This window comes from Crocuta crocuta, unplaced genomic scaffold (assembly GCF_008692635.1).
Source record: "Crocuta crocuta isolate KB4526 unplaced genomic scaffold, BGI_CrCroc_1.0 scaffold28, whole genome shotgun sequence".
NCBI classification, from domain to species: domain Eukaryota; kingdom Metazoa; phylum Chordata; class Mammalia; order Carnivora; family Hyaenidae; genus Crocuta; species Crocuta crocuta.
Genome location: NW_027533256.1, coordinates 10,326,456 through 10,350,566, shown reverse-complemented (window position 1 = coordinate 10,350,566; position 24,111 = coordinate 10,326,456). Strand labels below are relative to the sequence as shown.

Sequence of the window (24,111 nt, the reverse complement as noted above, 5' to 3'; positions counted from 1 at the left end):
TAGCTAAGTTTGTTTTAAGAGAATAGTATTTAGTCATTTAGTTCAAATATACAGTGAGCAATTTCAGTATTCTTCATAGTGTGTTAAGAACTTGAAGTTACAAGAGAAAGAACAAACCAGCTCCTGACTTCTGTGTCTTCCCAGAAGGCTTTTATTCTTTCTTCAAGCATCAGTTCAAGTATTACTGTCTCTGATAGCTCTCATCCTGCCAGGATAGGTTTGCTATTCCCCATGGATTCCTGCGATGGTCTATATGTACCTCTGTTCTATAAAAAAGAGGTACAGAGCATTGTGATACTCTATTATAGAAGGATATAGTTTAACAAAGGTTAATATACTTTAACAATAGTTTAGTATAGTTTAATAAAATTATTTCTTGAGGAAATAACTTTTGAACTAAGTACAAAGGGTGAGTAGGAGTTTTTACCAAAAGGAAAAGGAGAGATGATTACATTCTGGGTGGGGGGGTACGCATGTACAAAGGGACACTGTGGTGAGAAGGACATGACATGCCCAGGGCCTGAGAGAAGACCGGTGCAGCTGCTGCACAGAGAGGACAGGCTGCAGAAGGAGATGAGAGCCAGTAGGCCATCCTACAGTGCCTATGAGGCCCTCCTAACATAATAGAAAGTCATTAAAGGATTTGGTATGGGAGGAGGGGGAAGCTGATACCTCTGATCAGATTTACATTTTCAAAAGATTGTTCTGACTACAATGTGGGTGCTGAGTGGAGAGGGGCCATAGTACAGTGAGTTTACACAGTTGGAGAGGCTGTTCCTAATGTACGAGGAAGGGGAGGTTGGTAGCTGGGAGGAGAGGTTGATAACTGGGATAATGTAGTGAGGGTAGAGGTGTAATGACATGTGAAGGACAAGTCAATCACAGGGTAAAGAGAGGCACCCAGGTACTTCCTAGGTTTGCACAACTGCGCATGTGCCTTTCATGTTTTCTACTTTTCCCAGTGTACACCTACCCTACTTCATTATAATTGCTTGTTTAATCCTTTCAGTGGGGACAGGGATCTTATCTTTCATTAAATTTCATTCATTGTAGGACTTCAATAAATCCATGTTGAGTGAATGAAAACAAATTTTTCATTTATTTTCATTTCATTTATTTGAAACATTTGAAAAATTGGTTAGCAGAAGAGTGCTAGGATTAAAACTTAGATCCTTCATTCTTAGTCTACCGTCATTTATTTTTCAAACTTCATCTTGTCCTTAACAATTAGGAGATACTTTATTTTTAAGCCATATTTAGTTCAAGTTTTTGCTTTGATTTCTTTAGCATTTGGGATAGAATTGAGAGAAAACACAGAGCATTGGTATCTGCAGTTGCAATTGTGTAAAGAACCTGTTTATCAAATAGAATTTTTTTTTTTGCTTGAGATATTATTAAAGAATTTTTTCTACTCACTTGTAGTTAAGGGCTATGTATCTCTTGTGGGTTTTCGTTTTTAATACAGAAAAGGAAATGGTCAAATTTTGTATGTGAGTAAACAATGGAAATTTAATTCTGTAGAAATGTAATTATCTGTTTCCATGAAGAGTATTAGTTATATTAATAACAGGGATCAACATAGAATAAGTAGTCTCTCTGTTTTTTTGGAATAAATGTTTGATTAGCTCCAGGATCACCAGGGATGCTGTAAATTACAAATTTCTATCTAAAATTCCGACAGCCAATCCTGTGGTTCTGTGTTTTTCTGGTTTTTGGTTTGGGTAAGAAGTAGCTCTAATTAATAATGCTTTAGAATTAGTGTTTCCATGGCCACTTACAGTTTGTTTCCACGGGATGAGTAGTCAGCTAGTGCGTGTTTCTTGATGGTCCCTCAAATAAACCTTTGATGTCTTAGTTAACAAGCTTTCTCAGATTGATTCTTTGACCTAATTATACACCTTTTAAGTGTATTTTTTAGATAAGAACTGTGCATTCTCTTACTAAGTTAAGGTTGTTTCAGAGATCCTCTTCTCCAAAAAAGTTACTTTTAAAATCTGTTAAGGATGTTTTCAAACATATTAAAAAATAAAAAGAACAATATCATGACCCCACATTTACTTATCCAAGTTTGCTACTAACCAGAATTTTTTATTTTGCTCTGTTATCTGCTATCCAACCCCAGTTTTTTTTTNGACTAAGCCACCCAGGCGCCCCTCTCAGAAATAAATTTTTAAAAAACATTAAAAATTTTTTAAAACATAAATTTCTTCTAAAAAAAATAATTCAGTATTTAGGGGCACCTGGCTGGCTCAGTTGGTAGAGCATACCATTCTTGATCTCATGGTCATGAGTTTGAGCCCCACATTGGGCATAGAGTTTACTTAGAAAGAAAAAAAGAATTTAGTATTTAAACTGTTCACAGATGATGTTAGTCCTATATCTTGGTTAAATGTTTATAGCCCTTTCCTCTTTATGGACTTTAAGCTCTCTGTGGATAACTACAAATATACATTCCTCATCAGGTAAAACAAGAAAAAGCACAGAAAGGGAGCAGAAGGTTAAGCATGATTAGAATTAGCAATTGTAGGCTTTCACAAGGAATAAAAAGTTACATATAAAATATGATCTCAATTATGTTAAAATATCTGTTAATATACCTCTTTGTTCACATCAGTATATGTATGAGCATGGAAAGTAGACTGACAAGAAAATGAATTAAGGTGTGATTCCCACTGGGTAGTGAGATAAACACACTTAATGCTTTTATTCATCCTTTTCTATAATTTAAAAATTATTTTTAATGAGCATATATTACTTTTATAATCAGAAGAAAAACAGTTACAAGTCAATCATCAGAAATGGAGCAGAAGTGGGGCGCCTGGGTGGCTTAGTCGGTTAAGCGTCCAACTTTTGCTTAGGTCATGATCTCACAGTTCGTGGGTTCGAGCCCCGTGTCGGGCTCTGTGCTGACTGCCAGCTCAGAGCCTGGAGCCTATTTCAGAGTCTGAATCTCCCTCTCTCTCTGACCCTCCCCTGCTCACGCTGTCTCTCTCTCTCTCCTAGAAATAAATAAAAAATATTAAAAAAAAAAAAAAAAGAAATGGAGCAGAAGACAAAGTTAATAAAAAGAGTGGATGATTTTTCTACTTTGATTTTGACGTTGGAAGCCCACAGATCTTTTGAACCTTTCCCAAACAGCTAATGTGGGTAGCTTGTTTCTTCCTAACTATAACCCCATAGACAGAGTATCATAACGTCCCTTTCATCCTCACTGTGCAGTCAGTGTGTGGAAGAAGCACAAGTCCACAGGGCCCTCTGAGAGCTGGGCACCTGCTACACTAGCAGCCGCCTTTTCTCAACAGTAAAGTGGACCTCAGGTTTGGAACAGCTGACAGGTAGAAGTCAGGAAATCTTGGGAAGCCTTGGCTTTTGTGACATCCCATTTCCTGCCACTATTAGCAGAATTTATATCAATTTAATTCATGGTTTAATTTTAAAGCATCGTTGCTTTTCAGCTAAACTTCTGACAGGAGAATGCTGGAACTTCTTGGCAAAGGTGTGTTTATCTTTTTCATTGTGGATGGGCATTTTTCCTGAAGTCTGAGCTGGTTGGCTCTGAGTGTTAGGCTTGTTAGGCCTTGATGGAAAAAGAGGCTGAGGAGCTTTTCTTAATGAAGGGATTATAGATTTGAACAATATACACATCTTATGTAAATGAGTGGATTTTTTGGCTGGGCATTATGTAATGCTCCATTTCGTCTCAGTACCTCTGCTTACTCAGCAGTATCTGGATTTTTTTTTTTTTTGCATGAGAATAATTTTTTTTATTGTTCATTTATTTTTGAGAGAGAGAGCACACATACGCAACTGTGAGTGGGGGAGGGGCAGAGAGAGGGAGACCGAGAATCTGAAGCAGGCTCTGCACTGTCAGCACAGAACTCTACATGGGGCTTGAACCCATGAACCATGAGATCAAGACCTAAGCTGAAGTTGGATGCTTAACCGACTGAGCTGCCCAGGTGCCCCAGATTCTTAATAACAATAGCTGATATTAATTAAGTACTTGCTATGTGTCAGTCACCATGCTGTTATTTTTTACTTGATACATCAGTTTTATAAACTACATATTATTTTTCTCATTTTTCCCATGAGGAAATGGAGGCATAGAGAGGGTAGGGTTACTTCATCAAGTTAACTGGTATAATTGGGATTCAAACTCAGGATAAAGTTGGCTTCTAAAAGCTGTGTCTCCTGTCTTCTGCTATCCAGCCTCCCTTTGAATGAACCAGATTAATACTTCTTAACTCATAGCTAATCAGAAACTAGAACTACCCTTAGAAATAATTCTTGATCTGTAAAATGAACCAAAATCATTCATCAGTCCAGAGTGACCATGAGGGATTTAAACTTACGGCATCCCAATAGTATTTTCACAAAATGAGAGTTTAATCTATTGAAGATTTGAAACCAGGCATATTCTTGTCTTCTGGCTGATGGATGTTCTCTTGGTCACCAGAATGCTGGGCAGGACTGTGGTAGTTTCCACATTGTTTTTAAGGAGTCCTGGCAGCATTTGGCTCTCACTGAGATTGTATGTTTTTAATAAGCCTAAACTAGCAAAACCCAGAAATGATGACTATACATGATCATTGATGCTGTCTTTTGACAACTTACTTTGATTCTGTCTACAGAAGTTTCTAGGTAGGGAATCTTCTATACTAATAGGTTCAGTGAGAGTAAATGACTTGTCAGCAGAACTGGGACTTGTACACTGTCTCCCATTTGGACTCCATGCTCTTTTCATTGTCTCGCTTCTTGAGCAAAATGCTCTGAGCGTGTTCCAGAGATGGAAAACAACCAAAAGTTCCCCTTTTTCATGTGACTTATGAAAAATCAAGTACCTAATTTGATGAGCCATTTGGTAAGCTGATTATGTAGCATTTTGTTGTGGTGGTGTTTTCTTTTTGGCCTAGTTGCTATTTATGATTATAGTTTCTGGCAGTTGGGAGTTGTGTGTGTGTCAGTGTATTTAGCCTCACAAGAGCTACGGCTAGCTACTTGATTGAATAAGAAAAATGGTTAAGAGTATGTGGTAGGAGGCTGATGTCAATAAATTGAATAAGTCTTCCTGTTTTTATTTATTGTTGTGTTCTTCCAGCCCTGCTTAGTTATGTTAAATACCCCTGACCTTTTCCCCTGCTTGCCTTTCAGGGCCTAAACATTCATATAAAGTCTTCCAATGTGATTAGCATTGATGCTTCTGAGATTGCTTAGAAACTGATGGTCAGAGATTAATTGTGGGTTGCAGCAGTGGTCAGCCCAGGAGGCTTTTACATCTTCCTCTTCCCTGGATTGAAAGTGCTGCTGGGGCCATATGGCAGAGTGCTTCACAGAGAAGCCAAGAATGACTTTGTGGCTGGGTTCCAGGTTATCATTTGCATCCATTTTAAAGTGGAAGTTATAGTGCTTTGGGTTTGATTTACTGTGTGCTAATGGGATTAATCCTTAACTCGAAATCACATGGGTGTGTGTGTGTGTGTGTGTGTGTCTAGAATCCAATTCCAGTAATGTTATCAATATTCTATTCAGGGAAAGATTTTATTAAACTATGATTTTCCTTATATGTATAGAAAGAAAAACCAGTTAATAAGTATCTGACACTTGATTGACTTATTTCCTTAAAAATAAAAAGTTTCATTTATAACAAAAGTGAGGTTGCCTGACTGGCTTTTTCTGTTTGCTTATTTTATTTTATTTTATTTTAACTTTTTAAAAATAGGCTTCATGCCCTGCATGGAGCCCAATGTGTGGCTTGAACTCATAACCCTGAAATCAAGACCTGAGCTGAGATCAAGAGTCAGACACTTAACCAACTGAGCCACCCAGGCTCCCCTGTTTGCTTTTTTAATTACTTTCTAATTACCACTCAGTTAAATGCCAAAATGTCCTCCCTACATGTAGAGGAGTTATTGTGGCCTAGTTTATGTGCATGTTCATATGCATGCCTACTGGCTCAAAATGGACCTTCAAACATACACACCCAGGACTTGGAAACCTAAAAAAATGATGTTGAGAAGTTAAAAAGTCTACTGGTGCTTGATTATTATAAGAAGGTCTTCATTCTCTCTGAGTCCCTGTCTCTCTGGGTGCATTTCTGTCTCTCTTCCTTCCCTCTGTCTCTAGCCACATATCTGTCATTCTCTTTCTGTCTTCTCAGCCTCATCTTTTTGTCTCCTTCCTTTCTCGTGCTCCTTTCTCAGTCGCTGTCATCCTCCTCCCCCTAGATGCTGTGTCTCAAATATTACGTCATTCTTGTGATTTTCACTCATGTTGTTTATGTTTTTATGTCATTTTTACTTGTTTTCATAACAGGATAATTCATTTTGTTTGGGTGGCTATGTATAGTTCTTTCAGACTTTACTGTTGTGGAATTTTAGACTTCATGCAAGAGTTTTAAACCTACTTTCTCTTTCCTGACTTCCTACCTCCTCCTTGTCTCTTGTTCCTTCCCACTTTACATGGCACTTCCTGTTCCATCCGGATATTTGGTTACAAAGTGATTTGAAATTAAGCTTGGAACAACAAATAAACAGAATACATTGAAATTCTCTTTGGTTTTGTACCCATAAGGTTAGGACCTGCAAAATAAACAATGGTGCTTGGTGCGTCTGGGTGGCTCAGTCAGTTAAATGTCTGACTTTGGCTCAGGTCATGATCTCACGGTTTTCAAGTTCGAGCCCCATGTCAGGCTCTGTCTGTGCTGACAGCTTGAAGCCTGGAGCCTGCTTCAGATTCTGTGTCTCCCTCTCTCTCTGTCCTTCCCCTGCTCATGCTCTCTCTCTCAAAATAAATAAACATTAAGAAAGAAAAAACACAATGGTACTCATTTGTAGTAGGTGATAACTGCCATATAATCTTCCAGGAAAGTCAGTATTGCTAGGGTAATAAATCTGTAGTCCCAAGAGTCTCTTAGAGTTACTAAATAGTTTGTCATTGTGGTTATGAAATATATGAACTTCTATGTGATTTTACAATACAACTGACCACAAATAGAAGCAAGGGACACTTTTTATGTTTGGGGGAATTATTTCCTAAGGACAACAGCTATTTTCTCCTTACTACACAACAGTTCTATGGAATGGAACTTTTTTACTCTAATTGGATTATATAGTACATCAGTTCATCTCTAAGAATAGATGGTTGTTGCCTTTATATTCATACAGTTTCCCTCTACTAAGTAGTAAACCTAGAAAGTGATTTTGCAATGGTTCCCAAGATATTCATTTAGTAAATCACATTTATTCGATACTTGATGTTTAATTAAACTGCCAAGTGGCTTCTTCATTTTGACCATCATTTTGATTTAAATAAACTCTATTCTGGTTGACATATTGCAGAAGAAACCAAGCTGAAGTCTGCACTCTCAAAGATCCTTTCTTTCAGCAGGCAACTGGATTTTAATAGTATTTGTAATAAACATTTTAGAAAAGTTTTTTTAAATGAGTAAAAATTATACAAGTACTCTTAAACTATTTTTAAAAATCAGTTCAATTTTGTTGTACTTTATTTTTTGATTCAGTTCACTTTTAAATTTAGTTAAAATACTTTCCTGATGTTAGTATTCTTTTCAGGAAATAAATATTCACATAAATTGCTTTCTCAGAAATTTGACCCTGAGTACAGAATTTCAGATCATTGAAAACAGGATCATTTGAAATCTACATTTCCTTCCCTTTTCTTAATTCATTTCAGTTGCTCAATAGGATTTTCTCATGGAATTAACTTTTCCCTCTCTGCATAGTTACATAAGCCTGCTTTCCTAATCATGAAAAATTTCACCCATTTCGGCACTTATTAAAGTGAACTTTTACTTGAAGTGTTTCTGGTTGTAAAGCCAGAGTATATGACTAGAGGCAGATAAATAATAACACATCATTTATAGCTCAGAATAGCCTTATAATTTTTAAATTCCTTTTGAAAGCTTGATCATATGCCCAAAAGCATGCTTTTGTGTTTGAAATCCTTTAGTGAACTACTTATTCAGGTCATATGCTTCCAAAGCCCTGCTTTTCTGTCCTCAGGATAAATTGCATTATGTGTTACCATTAACAATGCCACATCATTCAAAGAAAACTAAATTAAATAGTGCAAGTCCACGTTGCTGGAAACTAGATGAGTAGGCACCATTTTGGTTACTATGCAAAGGGTATATCTGTTTAATTACCAAAGATTGGTCAGTACCCAAATACTTTGTCATACCTGCTTATCATTGTTGTCGCCACCCACTGCCCTCCCTCCCTGAACACAATCCTTTGGATTTTTTTTCAGGTACCATTTTTGTTGGATCATTTAACTACCTCGTAATATTATGAATTATTAATATTTGCCATTGGGAAAATGAGCATTTACTCACTGGCCTAATTGACTTTGGGGGACCAGATGGTGCCTTCTCCCTGGAGAAAGATAGATTGGAGAAATGTGGTTGTTAGAGAGGGCCATCTGACTTGAACAACTTTTAAGAAGCCTAGTTCTAGTTGATTTTAGTCTTCTCCAGATGCCATTTTAATCCAGTTTTCCAGTTTTCTGTCATTACAGAATTGCCTTCCTTTACTGAGTAGCAATATAGATATAGTTTTTTGTGAGTCATTAAGGCATTTTATTTATTTATTTTTATTTTTTCATTAAGGCATTTTAAACCACCCTTTTTTATTTTCTTTATTTTTTCTCTCTTTCAGGTTGTTTGAAGGACGTTCATCAAGAAAACCAGAGAAGCTCAAAACACTCTTCTGCTATTTTAGAAGAGTCACAGAGAAAAGTAAATTTCTTTCATTCTTAATATAATTTTTATCACTGATGGGGACAGTTCAAATCAAATGACAGGTCAGAAACATTTTGTGTTCAAAGTACACCTTCCTGCCCAGACCAAATAATTCAATATTATAATCCAGATTTTAGGCATATGATATGTATATACATTAAATATGTGCTATGAATGTGTGACTTTTATATACTCTGAAATTAGAACAGTAGAACATACTGTAATCGATTTTCATGAATTAAAAACAGTAAATTAGTATTTTGAAAAGAAAATATATTGACCAAAAAAATATATTTTGAGTGTCCTTCTTTCCTTCTTTCCTTCCAAGTTTATTTTGAGAGAGAGAGAGAGAGAAAATGCTGGCACACGCCCAGTTGAGGAAGGGGAAGAAAGAGGAAGAGAGACAAGCCCAAGCAGACTCTGCACTGTCATTGCAGAGCCTGATGATAAGGGGCTCAGTCCCAGGGCCATGAGATCGTGACCTGAGCCAAAATCAAGAGCCAGATGCTCAACCGACTGAGCCACCCAAGCACCCCAACTTCTTTATTTAAAGAAGTGTTGACTATTAACAATTAGTTTATTTGCAGAGAACAGCCTATTTGTTGCCTTCTTACTCATCCCTCTCTTTTGTGGCCCCTTTAAACGGTTTGTAGAATTCTTATAAAACAGTATTGTACTAAGTGTTTACATGTTTGTCTTTTTCTGTTGGACCTTGACAACCTTATTTTCCCGGATACTTACTGTGACACTTGAGGCAGTAGTGGTAGATGTCTAACCAGTGCTGGTAGCAACCATCTAATAATAGATTGGTATTGCCGTTCTTACCCTGGGAGCTGGGTGACCCAGACAAGTTTCTTAACACCTCTAAGCCTCAGTTTCTTCACGTGTAAAATCAAAGAATAATGATAATTACCTCGTAGGGTAGTTGTAAATATTAAATGAGAAGTTACATACTTAACAGATGGTAGCTATTATCAGTGGGTGGCCTTTTCTACAAGTCGTTTATAAGAGAAACCAGAACATCTCAAAGTTTGCTTTTGTTATGTAGAGCAAGTCACCTCTGGTCAAGTGAAATGAGTTCAGTTCTGGCCATTCAGGTTGTTGGATTATCTTAAAGCACATCATTGAATCATTTTAAGGTCAATTTTCTCATATTCTTCCTTTAGTATGTAATCTCACATTATACTGTTCTTGGCATTTTTTTTCATTTTGAAGGTGTTGCTGTTGAACATTGTTCAGATTTTTGGAAAGAAATCAGTTATCAGGATTTTGATATTTAAAGAGAAAATCATGCTGCTTTGGAGGGTTGTCTATTTCTTATTTATTTTTAGTTTTATTTGTTATACTGAATAAAATAATAAAGGAAATGAAGGCTTATTTGGGTTTATGAGACATAAAGCCAAATTAGAATTTGTAATAGTTTGTTGGAAAGATGAGTACATTTTTGCTATTCTAAATTTACTGTGTTAAATAGAATGAATTCCATTATTATACCTAAGTAATTCAGAGTTTACTTTTCTGTCCTTGGAATCATATTATGTATGTCTTCTCTAGATGTTAACTTGCCTAAGTTTTAGGATTTTATTTATTTGAGGGGAAAAAGCTAAAATTTTGTTTTTTCAACTTCAATATTGGGAATTAGGCTGAAAAATTATAATTAGGCATTTCATTTTCTGCCTTTTTCATTGTACATGGTAATTTAGTTTTTTTGTAGAAATATAATGAAACATGTTACAAGTTTTTAGGATGTAAAGCTACAGGCTTACAGAGGAAATACTCAGTGGAATAAAAGAGGTTTACAAGTTAATGATTACTTTATATAGGAGTTCTGAAGTCTACTGAATAGAACCTATAGAAATCTATTTAAAGTACTGTATTTCATCATATCTAGGACATTGTAGATGGTAAAAAGTGTCATGTTATGTACCACTAATAAGGACAAAACACTCAGGATGGGCAGTCATAAGAGACCTCTCTTACAAAGCTGATACACCAAAGGCCTATACCTTCAGTCTAAGGATAGTTGAGAAATTTATCTGGCTGTGCAAAAAAGGAACTACAAAGAAACTGCAAGTGTCAACCTTGGCACGGGCTAAGGAAAGGACAAAAAAATCTCCCTTGAGAATTTGAACCACAAGTCTCAAGTTTGGGGTCTGGAGTCATATTATCAGTGTTATCCACAAAAGCCTGCAATAGAGGATTTAATTCAGATCAAAATCAGGTTGGTGGCGCTCCCAGATGACTACAAAAGCAGATGTACATTTTCTCTAGAAAAATTCAACTTTAATCTAGACCAATGGCAAATACTAGATACCTTCCATTATGAAAGATGTATCCCAGTTTCAGAAGTTTAATACATGAAAAACATGTGCCTTTTAGAACTGGGAAAATGTAATTCCATCAGGACCAACTTTTCAATGTTGTCAGATGTTTATATTTTATTTATTTGTTTATTTTGAGAGAGAGAGGGTGTGTGTGTGCATGAGGGGCAAAGGGAGAGAGAGAAAGAATCCCAAGCAGGTTCTACACTTAGCATGGAGCCTGATCTGGGCTCAATTTCACCACTGCGAGGTCACACTTGAGCTGGTCTCAAGAGTCAGATGCTCAACCAACTGAGCCACCCGAGTGCCCCTATATTTTATGTTTTAATGGGGATCTTGAGGTTTAAAGATTTTTAAGGGCTTTCTAAGATAATTTCAATATAGTTTTAGATAAAGTATCTTATAGATGGAGTATTTAAAAATTGAGGATTCATATGCAGCAAATATTGTGATTTTATTAAGGGAAGTATTTTATTAATCAAAGTAACCTAGCATAAAAGTTACCTTTTTATCAAAGAAAAGTAAAAAGAATGCTCTGAAGGTTATTTCTATTTTGATTATATCTAAGGAATTATGTTCTGCCTTTTTTCTGGCTTTACTAGCAATATTCATTTATGAATTTCTGTTGGGATCTCCTCATATATATGAAAGACATTTAATATGTGAAGGATTTTAATATATGAAGGAAATTTAATATTATTTATCTGCTAAGTTGCTGAATGATAATACTGACATTAGTTTCTTATAAATAGAATTGCTTCTTTGCTGTTTGAATTGTTTGATCTCCTACTTATGAGTTTTAAATATGCTATCCATTTGCCTTAGAGAAATTACTTAAGGAAATCTTAAGAATATTTTTATAACCCATATTAACAAAATTCTGTTTTCTACGGTAATGACTTCATATGATTTTTGAGTTGTTACTGCTTGTGACTGAGTAGAGAAATGTGGAATCATACAGAGGAATGAAATGATTGTCAAGCTTTCATTGGGCCTCTACCACCATTATCACTAATAGTTCCTGACATATCTCTTTGCTTAAGAGCTTTTTTCTTTCTTGCTTTCTTTCTTGNTTTTTTTTTTTTTTTTTTCTTTTTTTTTTTTTTTTTTTTTTTTTTTTAAACAGAAGAAAACAGAAGTGGCCTGGCCTTTTTAGTTTGTTCTTTGATTTGAATCAAATTACTTTTGGCCTGTGATTTATTTGTTGCTTTTGCCACTAGTTTAAAAAATGTAAATTTAACAGAAAAGGATAATACTCCTTTAACGTGTACTGCATTTTGATCCCCTTCTGTCTATTCCTCCTTGAAAATTATGTCATCTTTCTTCTCTCTAACCTCTTAGAACACAGCAATTTCTCCATCTAGCTAAGGTGCCTTGTAAGTAAAGTATTTGCATATCATCTAAACCCTGGATTTAACCTTGTCAACTCCAAAGGACATGCCAACAATTTTTTTTTAAATCACAGACATTTTATTTTATTATAAAATGCATAAGTGTGTATACATTCACCAGTGTTTAGGTGTAGGATCAAGCCCTTTCTTTGAGGAGTCTTAAAGGTTAAAATTCAGTTTTGTCTTTATTGTATAAGCTACACCCATTAATGCACCTTTTTTTTCAATGATTTTTCACAAGTATATTCAGTTTAGAAAACTTTACCAGTAAGTACCAACTGTTGTGTTGTTGTTTGTGTAGTATTGTTTTTCAGTAAGGATTTATTATAGAAAGAGTTTCTCCTGTAAGGATGGTATTATTTTAAATCAATCTTTTGTTGTATTCTAACACTAAGCTTGGTATTTTCAGATTAGTTTTACAACCATTGTTAGATCCATTCTTTTACTGAATGTATATAATCTTTTCAAAATCGAAACTTCTTTTGGGTGTGTTTTTCTTTTATTGCTTTTGTAGAACCTACTGGCTTGGTGACATTTACAAGACAGAGTCTTGAAGATTTTCCAGAGTGGGAAAGGTAATAGTAATAAAAATAATCTGGGAATCCTCGAATTAGAAGGACTCTTACCATGGGGTTCTATTTCACAACCCCAGGAAAAATGGTTTCCTAACTTCTTAATTGCCCTAGTGCTAGGGGAGTCTCTTATTATAAATGATCCATTGATTGCTGTCATTGCTAGAAAGGCCATGCTTTCTGAATCAAGGCCTGCAGGCCTTTGACTTCTACTCTTTGCCTTAGTGTTTTGGGTTTGTTTGTTTGTTTTTTTCTGAAACAAAATTTTATTTAGAATTAAGGAGTTTGTGTGTGAAGACACTAATAGTAACTAGAACCAGCAATATTTAATGTTCATTCTTACCTCCTCTTTTGGTTAGTATATATGTATTTTATGGCTTTTCATTCTGGAGGACAAGATGTTGGAAAAGTTTTTCAATAAACTAAAATGTAAATAGTAATTATGTAGAATTTGTCTCAGTGGCAAGAATTTTGAAGTTTGGCTGTTCACATGCAGATTTTGTGGAAACTGCTAATTTACTGGGATTATTTTCCTTATTATTTACCTACAGATAACTGAGAATAATAATAATCAGAGTTCATTCAGATTTGTAAGTTCCTTAAGGCCCTGAACTAGTTAATACTTTTCTAGTATAGAGAAAGTCCCCTTACCACATAAAGAGGAGTAGATCACCTTTTCCATTGTACATGAGAACACGATCAAACATACTAAGTGCGTATTTTGCATGTGCTTTTGTGTTAAACAGTGCCTCTCATTTTCATTTTCTCATAATTTTTATCATAGTTTTAAATTATTTCCTTTGGAGTTAGTGATGAAATGGACTCACTTTTAAGGAGGTTAACTTGATAAAGCACATCTGCTTAAGTGGCTTTCCTGTGGTGTTTTTTTATCCATCAAAGATGTGTATTTGTGAGGTGAAAGAAAAACAAACTTACATTAGTAGCTGACTGCATGGCTGAGATGATTACTAATAGAGAGAAGTGGGTAAAAGATTAAACAACCTGAAGACAAAAAACAAAAACAAAATTGAGCCAGAAAGGAAGAGAACATGTACAGCTTTTTGGAGTCGTGGCATATTAGAGATGAAAGGGACCCCCAAGAAATCATCTGGTCTAGCTGTCTACTAAAAATATCAATCAACTCTATAATGCCTGTGACAGATGACAGTTTCAGTGATGGGAAATTCACTCTTTCACCTCAGTGTGTCCCATTGTTGGCTGCTCATGTTACTATCTAATTCTTTCATTCACTAAGAAATTCTGTCTTCTAAATAATCCCCCTGACCCTTCCATTCCTGGTTCTTCCTTCTGGAGGTACAGTAAATAAATCTAACTTTCTTTAACATTCAACCTTCTTCATGTATCATAATGCTCTCTTGACCACCCCCATCTCTAACAGTGCACACAGGTACACAGTAAACTTACTCATTTCTTCTGTTTCACATATGATATGGATTCTAAACCCTTTATATTGGTTCTTGATCTACTTCAGGCCAGTGGTCCCTCTTAAAATATGGTGTCTACAACTAAAAGTAACAATCTGCTGCTATCTGCCCAGGCCAGAGTAGATTGCTTTTCTTAGCTTTTCTGTTAGAATACAGATGTTTTGTTCATCTCACTTTGGTATAGATATTATAGATAGTGCAGAGGACTCGTTTTTAATTCAGCTGTAGATCTCAACTCTTCATCTGACAACATTCATTTGGCACTAATGTGAAAGGACACCCATTTGGACATTACCATTTGGGAGAGAAGGGATAGGTCAAAATGCCAACCAGGATGGGCAAAATTGCTGTCAGTGAGATAAATTTCCCTAAATAAGATCAAGATACTCCCCTTAACTTTGATAGGCATGGTTTGACTTTATAACTTTTCTAACTTTTTTGGTTTCATTGATCTCTTTTTTTGTTTTAGCTGCTTTTTAAGTGAGTTAGAGAATATAATTAATCAGTCTCCCAGATTCCACAGAACCAGAAACATGCATTCACTTTAAGAGGGAGGACAAAGAAGAGACGAGGATTGTTGGTGTTCCCAACTGCAAGAGGCTAAATGGGAGCCAGGAAGTTGGAGGTTTTTCTGATTTCCAAGCTTCTGCCATGTTATAGTTAACACAGCAATTATCAGTGACTACTTTAGCTGGGCTTACGTAAACACAGAGTCATAGTCGTCTATGTCTTTGATTCCTAGTGCAGTGGTATGAAAGATTTGCTTGGGCCAAAAGGGGAGACCTATCAGGAAGTTGGAGGATGCTTTTTAAAAAAGTGGCTAGCAAATCCATAATTTTATTGAGAGTTGTACTATACATTGACAACTTCCATCATGGAGAACAGTTAATGACAGATGAGATTTGTTTTGAAGTCCTGACTGACAAACTAGAGATTTCTGGATCATGCTTTGTCTTTTCAGTGGTATCCTCATAGATAGTCTCCCTTAGCATAAAATGGCTAGGAAAGTAGCATCAAAAAACAAACAAAAAAAGGAAGTTAAAACCAAACTTGTGTCACTACTTTCTACAAGAGATTTAGAAAGTAATTTTTCTAAAGATATAGTGTACTGGTTAAGAGTTGGGACCACTGTTAGGTTAGCTGGGTTCAAATCTTTGTTTTGCTTCAATTGTGAGCCTTGGGCAGGGTACTTAAATGGTTTCTATGTCTTGTTTTCCCATCTGTAAAAGGAGATAGTAATGGGATTGTTGTGAGGATTAAATGAGTTAATGCAAATAAAGCTCTAAGAATCTGTACTGAATTGTCTGCTGAGTTTAAGGCTGTCAGTCTTCTGGACTGGAGCTTCCCCAGAAATGTATTTGGACTCCTTGAAATCAGGAAGAATGTAAATCCCAATAAGTAAATAGCACTTCCCCAGTTAAATTGCTTTTAAAAATATATAATTATTTTTAAAAATATATAATCACCCCTCATGAATGCCACCCTTATGTAAGTTAGACTTTTGGATTTTATCTCTTATATTCTATTATAATTTATATTCTTTATTAAGTAAGTAATGGGGGAAATCTATTTAAAATGTCATCACCAAATACTATTAATAAAATAGAATTGACTGTTTAATATAATGTAAGCCAGGTAAACACTATAAGGGAGGAAAAAGTTTTTTCTTAACCCAGTTAGGATCCCAGACTGGGTCTCAAAATTAAACGGATAAAGACAGATTAACAGGAGAAAAGCACACAGATTTATTTAATATAAGTTGTATGTGTCATGGAAGCTTTCTTAAGCAAATTAAAGCCCAAAGAAACAGACCTACATACTTTATACTAGGTTTCATGAAGAGTGAGCTACTCTGAGGAATATGGCAGATTAAGAAGTATGAGGTAATTGTAAATTGGGGGAAACTTAGCAAGGCCTGTTTGCTAGATTCTTGGCATCCCTTCTTCTTTGGAGATAAAGATACTCCTTTCCTCCAGATATAGGGTGGACACCTTGCACATGAGAGTTTTATTACAGGGAAGAACCGTGAGGAGGGGAGCTCAGAGTAACCCTCCTGTTTCTGCCATTTTCTCAAATTTGAAATATTGGATAGGCCATGGTGCCACATTTTTGGGTAGCATGACCTCAGTGACCATGGTTTATGAAAGGGAAAGAAAATAATTGTGACTTAGAGGTCCTAGGTTCATCCATCAGTTTTATTAATATAAAAATACCTTAGATCAGAATTTCTGCGGCCTATATTTTTATCAAGATACCCCTGCCACACACACTTGTGTTTATCAAACTAGTGAAAATAGACCCTATCTTAGCATCATCTGTGATTTATTGCCAAATTTTTCTCTATTTTTCTTTAGGTTGCCAACTCTATGAAATGAAATAGCATTTCATAGTTCTTAAAAATTTGTTTTTTATATTTTGAGAAGTTTTTCAACCCTTAAAGAAGAGAAACTGATATTTTACAGGAGAAAAATGGGTTTCAGAACAGCGTATTATCCTGTTTTAATTTAAATATGTGTATTTAATATTTGAATAAGAACAAGTTTGGGAGAATCTGTATAAAAAATGTTAACCAGGCATCTGTTTCTGGCTTTTAAGATTCGGAATGGTTTCAGCTTTTCTTTTATATTTATGTATGTTTCCACATTTTTCTGTAGTGAAGTACTTGTCATTGAAAGTAAAGGATTATCTTTTCAAATTGTAGATGTGACAAACTCCTGACTCGATTGCATGTCACTTATGAAGGTACCATAGAAGGAAATGGTCAAGGCATGCTACAGGTAGGTGAATCACAACACAGTGTGCATGTTTAGGACTTTCTTTTATCAAGCTTCTGAGAGCAAAGGAAATTTGAAAATCTGTTTATTTATCTCTCAAACTGATTTAATACAAAGAAGCATGATAGCAGAATGGAGAAAAACACCAAACAGATCATCTTGACAGCCTTGGTAATGCTGTTAATTTGCCAGTGTACTGTTTCTTACGTTTGCCTCTTTAAAAAGCCTTTGACAGAAAATCTTAAGATCTGGACAACATCAGGCCTCTTAGTTCAGACATTGATTGTAGATTGACAGTGGAGGAAGTTCCCAGGGTATGGTCTTGACAAGCCATCACTATGCAGTTTTATTCTTTTTCTTCAAAGGCAGTTGCTCTGCCCCAAATGATGACCAGCTTGACATGTTTTTCTGCCACCAACCTTGTTTAGGTCTTAGGACACAGACATCTAAAACTGATTGATAAGAAAGTCATCTCTTCCATATGTAACAGTTTTAGGTACGTGAGCCAGCTATGTTTGCTGTCTCTTGCCCGTTTCAGAGCAGGTTATTTTGTTCATCTCCGTCTTTGTTATTCATCTGTGTTACTGACTTCACTGTAAAAATATGTATTTTTGGAAAAAGGAGTTAACAAATCAAACACCCTGTGTATCTAGCTTTGAATTGTTGTAACACTTAACACATGTTTTCCTTTGGCTTTATAGTGATAGTGATCTTTTTTAAAAAATCACTAATCAGAGGCAAAATATTAGTGATTTGTGTTCTTCTCCTATTTATAAGAGCATCACAATCTCAGTTTTCTTTGAAAGATGCTTATACATCATTTCACTTATGGTGGGAGTTGCTGATTTTTCTTCTTAGATCCTTATTTGGTGCTTATATTGGGTCAGAATCTGAATCAGACTCCAGAGAGTGGACTAACTTGTTTGAGTAACTTAATGTATACTGTAAAATGACTAGACTGATTTGTATTTGCCTAGTTATTATATATTTATACTCTAAGTGTTTAATGAAACTGAGATTCTTTCTAGAATGGACTTTTAAAAGATATATTTGTAATTAAAATCTTCAAAGGGTCAAACCATATTTTGTTTTAAATCACCATCTCTTGGGGCACCTGGGTGGCTCAGTTGGTTGAACGTCCAACTTCAGCTCAGGTTATGATCTTACGGTTTGTCTATTCGAGCCCCGCGTCGGGCTCTGTGCTGACAGCTCAGAGCCTGGAGCTGGATTCATGTTCTGTGTCTCCCCCTTTCTCTGCCCCTCCCATGCTAACACTCTGTTTCTCTCTGTCTCTCAATAATAAAAAAACATTTAAAAAAAATTTTTAATCACCAGCTCTCGGTGATTTTTTTGAGATTATAAATAGAAATACTTAAGATAACTGGATTAATATTTGGCAATTAAAAATTTTTTTAATTTGTACTTAATGATTACTTTTTTAAATAATAATTCTGAAATATGCTTAAAATGTATTTCAAGTGATGCTGAGAACAAACTGAGGACTCATGGATGTGGGGGGAAGGGGGCGATGGGCATGGAGGAGGGCACTTATAGGGATGAGCACTGGGTGTTATATGGAAACCAACTTGACAATAAACTATTTGTAAAAAAAAAAATTTATTTCAAGTGAATGTTACTTTTCCCCCACATTTCCATCTTGATGATGTTCTTTTCTACATTAAAGTAATGGATTGATTGGGGACCTTAATACACATGAAATAAACAAAGCTACTGCTAGTTAGCACTACGGGAATGCTGACCTTTCATCACAATACAATTCAGCAAGGAATTATTTAACAACATTCAAGGCTGAGATTCTTCCCACTTTTCTGGAATATATTATAGGTGAAATGTGAAACCTCAGTAGATTAAAAGAATGCCATAAAGGCTTCTATTAATTATTCTCCCTACCCGTGCTGTGTATCCGCAGGGGATCAGGGAATATTGTATTGCAATGTTACAAAGTTCCTTGTGTAGCATATAAATTACATTATGCTGAATGGGAACAACAACAAGACCTCTCTAAGGATTGTTATCATTTCTCCCTTTTCATCAAGTTATAATTCAGAAACTGAGCAATCTGAACAAGTAGCTTTAAAGTGAAGTGAGTTGGAAAATGGCTAAAAATAAACACTCATATCCTTGTGTTCATGTTCTGGAACAGGTTTCTTATCTGTAATAGAAAGCCTTCTATTAAGAACTTTTTTAAGTAGTAAAAAGTTTGATTTTTAAAAGACCCCTGCCTTCAGAGGCATATTGAGTTTAGTATAATGTATTTATTTCTGTGCATACCTTTCAAGTAATACATGTTGGCCTTGTATTCAAAGAATGAATAATAGTATGCACTTTGAATGTATTTCATTTATCATTACCAAGTTATACATAAATTGGATAGAACTTCCTTTTGTATTTTAGTTAAGTACCTTGTGCCAGTAAAAATTAAGTTTAGCTGGTCTCAAACCTTCTTTGTTTCTCATTTGTATTCACAATACCATTATACTTACTTAGTCTCTTGATTTTGAAGTGCTATTTTAATTTTTTGCTGGGTCTCTCTTTTCTTCAGTTTTTTTACCATTGCCTTAACTTGAGGCCTGAGTAGTGTTTGTCTAACCTCTTTAGTAGTCACCTAACCAGCCTCTCTGCTTTTAATTTTACACCTTTCCAGTTCATTCCTTAAACTCTAGCCTGAGTTTGTTTTTTTAGAATCATTCCAAGAACCTTCAGAATTAAGTAAAATTTTCCTGGAACCCAGAATACCTTATCACTAACCATAATCCTTCACATTCTGTACATTGCAGACAGGCATGAGGAATTTCCTTATCACTCTCTTCATAGAGCTGTTTACAGCTCTATGTTTTTCCTATGCTTTTGTGCATCTATTCCCTCTGCTTAAACATCAGCAAAATCTAAATTGAATACCATCTCTTTTTGTAAACTGCCCTCTTCTCCCTATGCTCCAATTTTAGTTAATTATATTATTTGGAAAGAATCAAATATATTCTAGTAAGTTCTTGAATAAACATTTTATCATCCTGCTTATGTGCTGGGATCTCATCTAGATTACAAATGCTGTAAAGCCAGGGCCCACGTCTTACTTATTTTTGTATCTCATGGTTCCCAGCACAATATTCAGTTAATATTTGTTGAATATTTTAAGCCATAAATCACCAAATGCAGAATGACTTTATATGTTATAAGTAATTCTAATCAATGAACTAGTTCAATCAAAATTATTTTTCTATATAAGCTACAGAGTTACTCTTTTTTTTTAGTGTTGCTTTAGTATGCCTGAGTATAAACATATATGATTCTGTGATAACTCATTTCAAGATCTTGTCCAGTCATATTTTTCAGTATTTTCTTTTTTTTTTTTTAATATTTTTAATTTATTTCTGAGAGAGAGAGAGACAGCATGAGCAGGGGAGGGTCAGAGAGAGAGGGAGGCACAGACTGAAACAGGCTCCAGGCTCTGAGCTGGCAGTCAGCACAGAGCCCGACGCGGGGCTCGAACCCATGAACCGCGAGATCATGACCTGAGCGAAAGTCGGACGCTCAACTGACTAAGCCACCCAGGCGCCCCTTTTTTCAGTATTTTCTAAGGTCTTCTCTGATGAAAGAAGACTGCTTTGCCTTCTATTAATTTCTGTCTTTTCACATATATTTTTGTCTATAAAAAAATCATATTCTTGTTTGTAGAATAGGCTTCAGATTATCATTTAATATTACAATTGCTTTAGAGAACACAAACATGTTTAAAAAAGTTTTTTTTAATGTTTATTCATTTTAGAGAGGATGGGTGGAGGGACAGAAAGAAAGGGAGGCACAGAAACCAAGGAGGCTCCAGGCTCTGAGCTGTCAGCACAGAGCCAGATGCGGGGCCCAGACTCACACACTGTGAGATCATGACCTGAGCCAAAGTCGGACGCTTAACCAACTGAGCCATCCAGGCACCCCAAGAACACAAACAAATTTTAAGAAATCTTAAGTTTGACAGTAGCCTGAAAATATACATAAAATCATTGAAAAAATATATTATTGGTGCCTGCCCCTGGTTCTTTGCACAGAGCTCCTAAAACCCTTGTAATATCCTAAATGATAAAAGCACTAGGAGCATCTTTCATCTGAATATTTGGTCTTTAACCCTGATTCCTGACACAGAACTCCTAAATCCCTTGTAATTTCCTAGATGATAGGAGTGTCTTTTGTTCTGATGAGGTGACTCTTGGTGAGCTCCTGGAGAGCTTTAGGTGGGGGCTGGTTACCAAAAAGACCAAGCCAAGATTAGAAGCTTGAAACTTTCTACTCTACTCCCCATCTTCTGCGAACGGGAGAAGGACTGGAGACTGAGTTAATGATTGATCATGCCTAAGTGAAGAAGCTTCCACCAAACTACCCAAAAGTACAGGATTCAAAGAGCTTCCAAGTTGGTGAACATGTGGAAATTGGTGAACATGGGGAGAGGGAGAGGAGGAGGTAGCTCTGTGCCTCTCAACACTTACCGTGCCTTATGTATCACTTCAATTTTTCTATTCATCTCTATCCATTATTATATCCTTTTTAATAAATGNAGCAGGCTCCAAGCTCCGAACTGTCAGCACAGAGCCTGACGTGGGGCTCAAACCCATGAACCATGAGATCATGACCTGAGCCAAAGTCCGATGCTCAACTGACTGAGCCACCCAGCACCCCCTCTGGGTTTTTCTTTTTATCTTTTTATTTAAATTCCAGTTAGTTAGCCTGCAATGTGATATTAGTTTCAGCTATACAATTTAGTGATTCAACACTTAGACACAACACCTGGTGCTTATCACCACAAATGCACTTCTTAATTCCCATCATCTATTTAACCCACTCCTGCCCCCCATCCCCTCCCACCTACCCTTCAGTAATCCTCTGTTTGCTCTCTATAGTTAGGAGTCTGTTTCTTGGTTTGCCTCTCTCTTCCCCCTCCACCCCCCATGATTAGTTGTTTTCTTTGTTAAACTCCAAAAATGACTGAAATCATATGGTATGTGTTTTTTCTCTGACTGACTTATTTCACTTAGCATAATACCCTCTGGCTCCATCCTCATCATTGCAAAAGGCAAGATTTCATACTATTTTATGGCTGAGTAATATTCCATTGTATATATATGCCACATCTTTATCCATTCGTCAATGGACATTTGGACTCTTTCCATAAATGTGCACCCCAATGTTTATAGCAACATTATCAACAATAGCCAATTTTGTGAATCTTTGTTGCTAAACCATGTTTCCTGTTGTCTTTTTTCCCCCTTAGGTATAGTAAAAAAAAATTGTTTATAATGTTCATGCAGTTTGAGTTCTGCAACTGAATTTAGGGTGAAATTTTATCTCTTTATTCTTTAACAAAAGAAAAAGGTTATCCAAAAAGGGGCAACTACTAAGTTTTTCAGTTCTTTAAGGACAAATGTTTGATTGCCATATTATATAAGAAAGATAAAATTATATTAGAGTCATATGAAATCCGTAAATGGAAATTGGATGGTGAACGGTGGGGAAAGGATCTTGAAATCTTTCCAGATAAAGTTGCCCTTGATTTGTGGCCCTTGTAGTACATACAAAGTTTGTAGACAAGAGTGTATATGATTACACTGAGGCTTTTGCCGAAAAGCTTCATTTTCCAGGTTCCTTTTAAGGTTTTGGACTCCAAAGAAATACACAGAGATCTTAACTGGAGTGAGATGGGAAGAGTGCAGTCAACCACAGTCTGTTCTCCATTGGAAGATTACTAATTTGGGGATTGATTTATATGGGAAGTGAAAGGAAGAGGGAGATAACTTACTTACCATATGTGTAGGTATTTTAGATAATCATTTAACATGTCGCATTTTCCCAAATAGGTGGATTTTGCAAACCGTTTTGTTGGAGGTGGTGTAACCGGTGCAGGACTTGTGCAAGAAGAAATCCGCTTTTTAATCAACCCTGAATTAATTATTTCACGACTCTTCACTGAGGTGCTGGATCACAATGAATGTCTTATCATCACAGGTTAGTTTTGAGAAGTCTGTACAATCAAGTACCTTTTCCCACCTATGAATATCTATCTTGAAGACTAGAGGCCATCCAGATGTAGCTTTTCACTATCCTTGGCATTAGTCCCAATGTTTTTATTAATTTATTCTTGAATTTTGGAAATTGTTATGGTTTTATTTTCCTAATCTTGAGTAAGACATTTTATCCCCAATTTTTCATTCTTGGCATCTTTACCTGAGGCACAAGAATAAAAACTATTTACTCTCCAGTTTGAAATTTTACGATATAATGTCCTTAAAAAGAGGATAGTGGTGTGTCTTTGAGCATGTATTCTGTTATTATTCTTCCATTATGTTTCCAAAGTGCTTTGTTAATCTTCAATATGCAGATATGTATACATTTAAAAAGCATTGTTACAATATTCAGAGATAGTCGGTACAACAGAGAGGCTTTTATTGAATAGTAATAAATCAGTAACCATATGTTTACCCTAATTTCTAATCCTGAGAGAAAAAGTGTGATGATCTGAGTGCCTTTCCTTAATTTAAGTTAATATGGGAGGAGGAGAGGGGGAAATATAGTCAAATTTATTGAGATTAAAATTTTTTATTTTTTTTAGCTTGAGATACAACTGTGTCACTGTATTTCTTGTGAATGAGCTACCAAAAAGTTAGTGATTAACTCATAGCTTGTAAGAAATTCTTAATCAGCCACTATATGTAAGTTAAGCCTTTTATTCAGGTACCTAAAAGAACATTCCCACATAAAAGCCATAGTCAGTCATCAGCTGCTGATGCAGTTTTCTTTCTGCAAAAGATTTATCCTTTTTGAATATCTTGCTGCTTTGAGATTA

At 35.7% G+C, this 24,111-nt stretch overlaps 1 protein-coding gene across 2 annotated transcripts in view; it reads left to right on the top strand.

Annotated features, from left to right (window-relative positions):
* PARG (poly(ADP-ribose) glycohydrolase) overlaps positions 1–24,111 on the top strand; it is a 127,219-nt gene that overhangs the window by 56,243 nt on the left and 46,865 nt on the right. For both annotated transcript variants that reach the window (XM_077746424.1, XM_077746423.1), the window contains exons 10-13: positions 8,676–8,755; positions 12,985–13,045; positions 17,189–17,264; positions 23,126–23,273. In XM_077746424.1, coding sequence (XP_077602550.1) covers positions 8,676–8,755; positions 12,985–13,045; positions 17,189–17,264; positions 23,126–23,273 — 365 coding nt within the window. The remainder of the gene's footprint in view (positions 1–8,675; positions 8,756–12,984; positions 13,046–17,188; positions 17,265–23,125; positions 23,274–24,111) is intronic.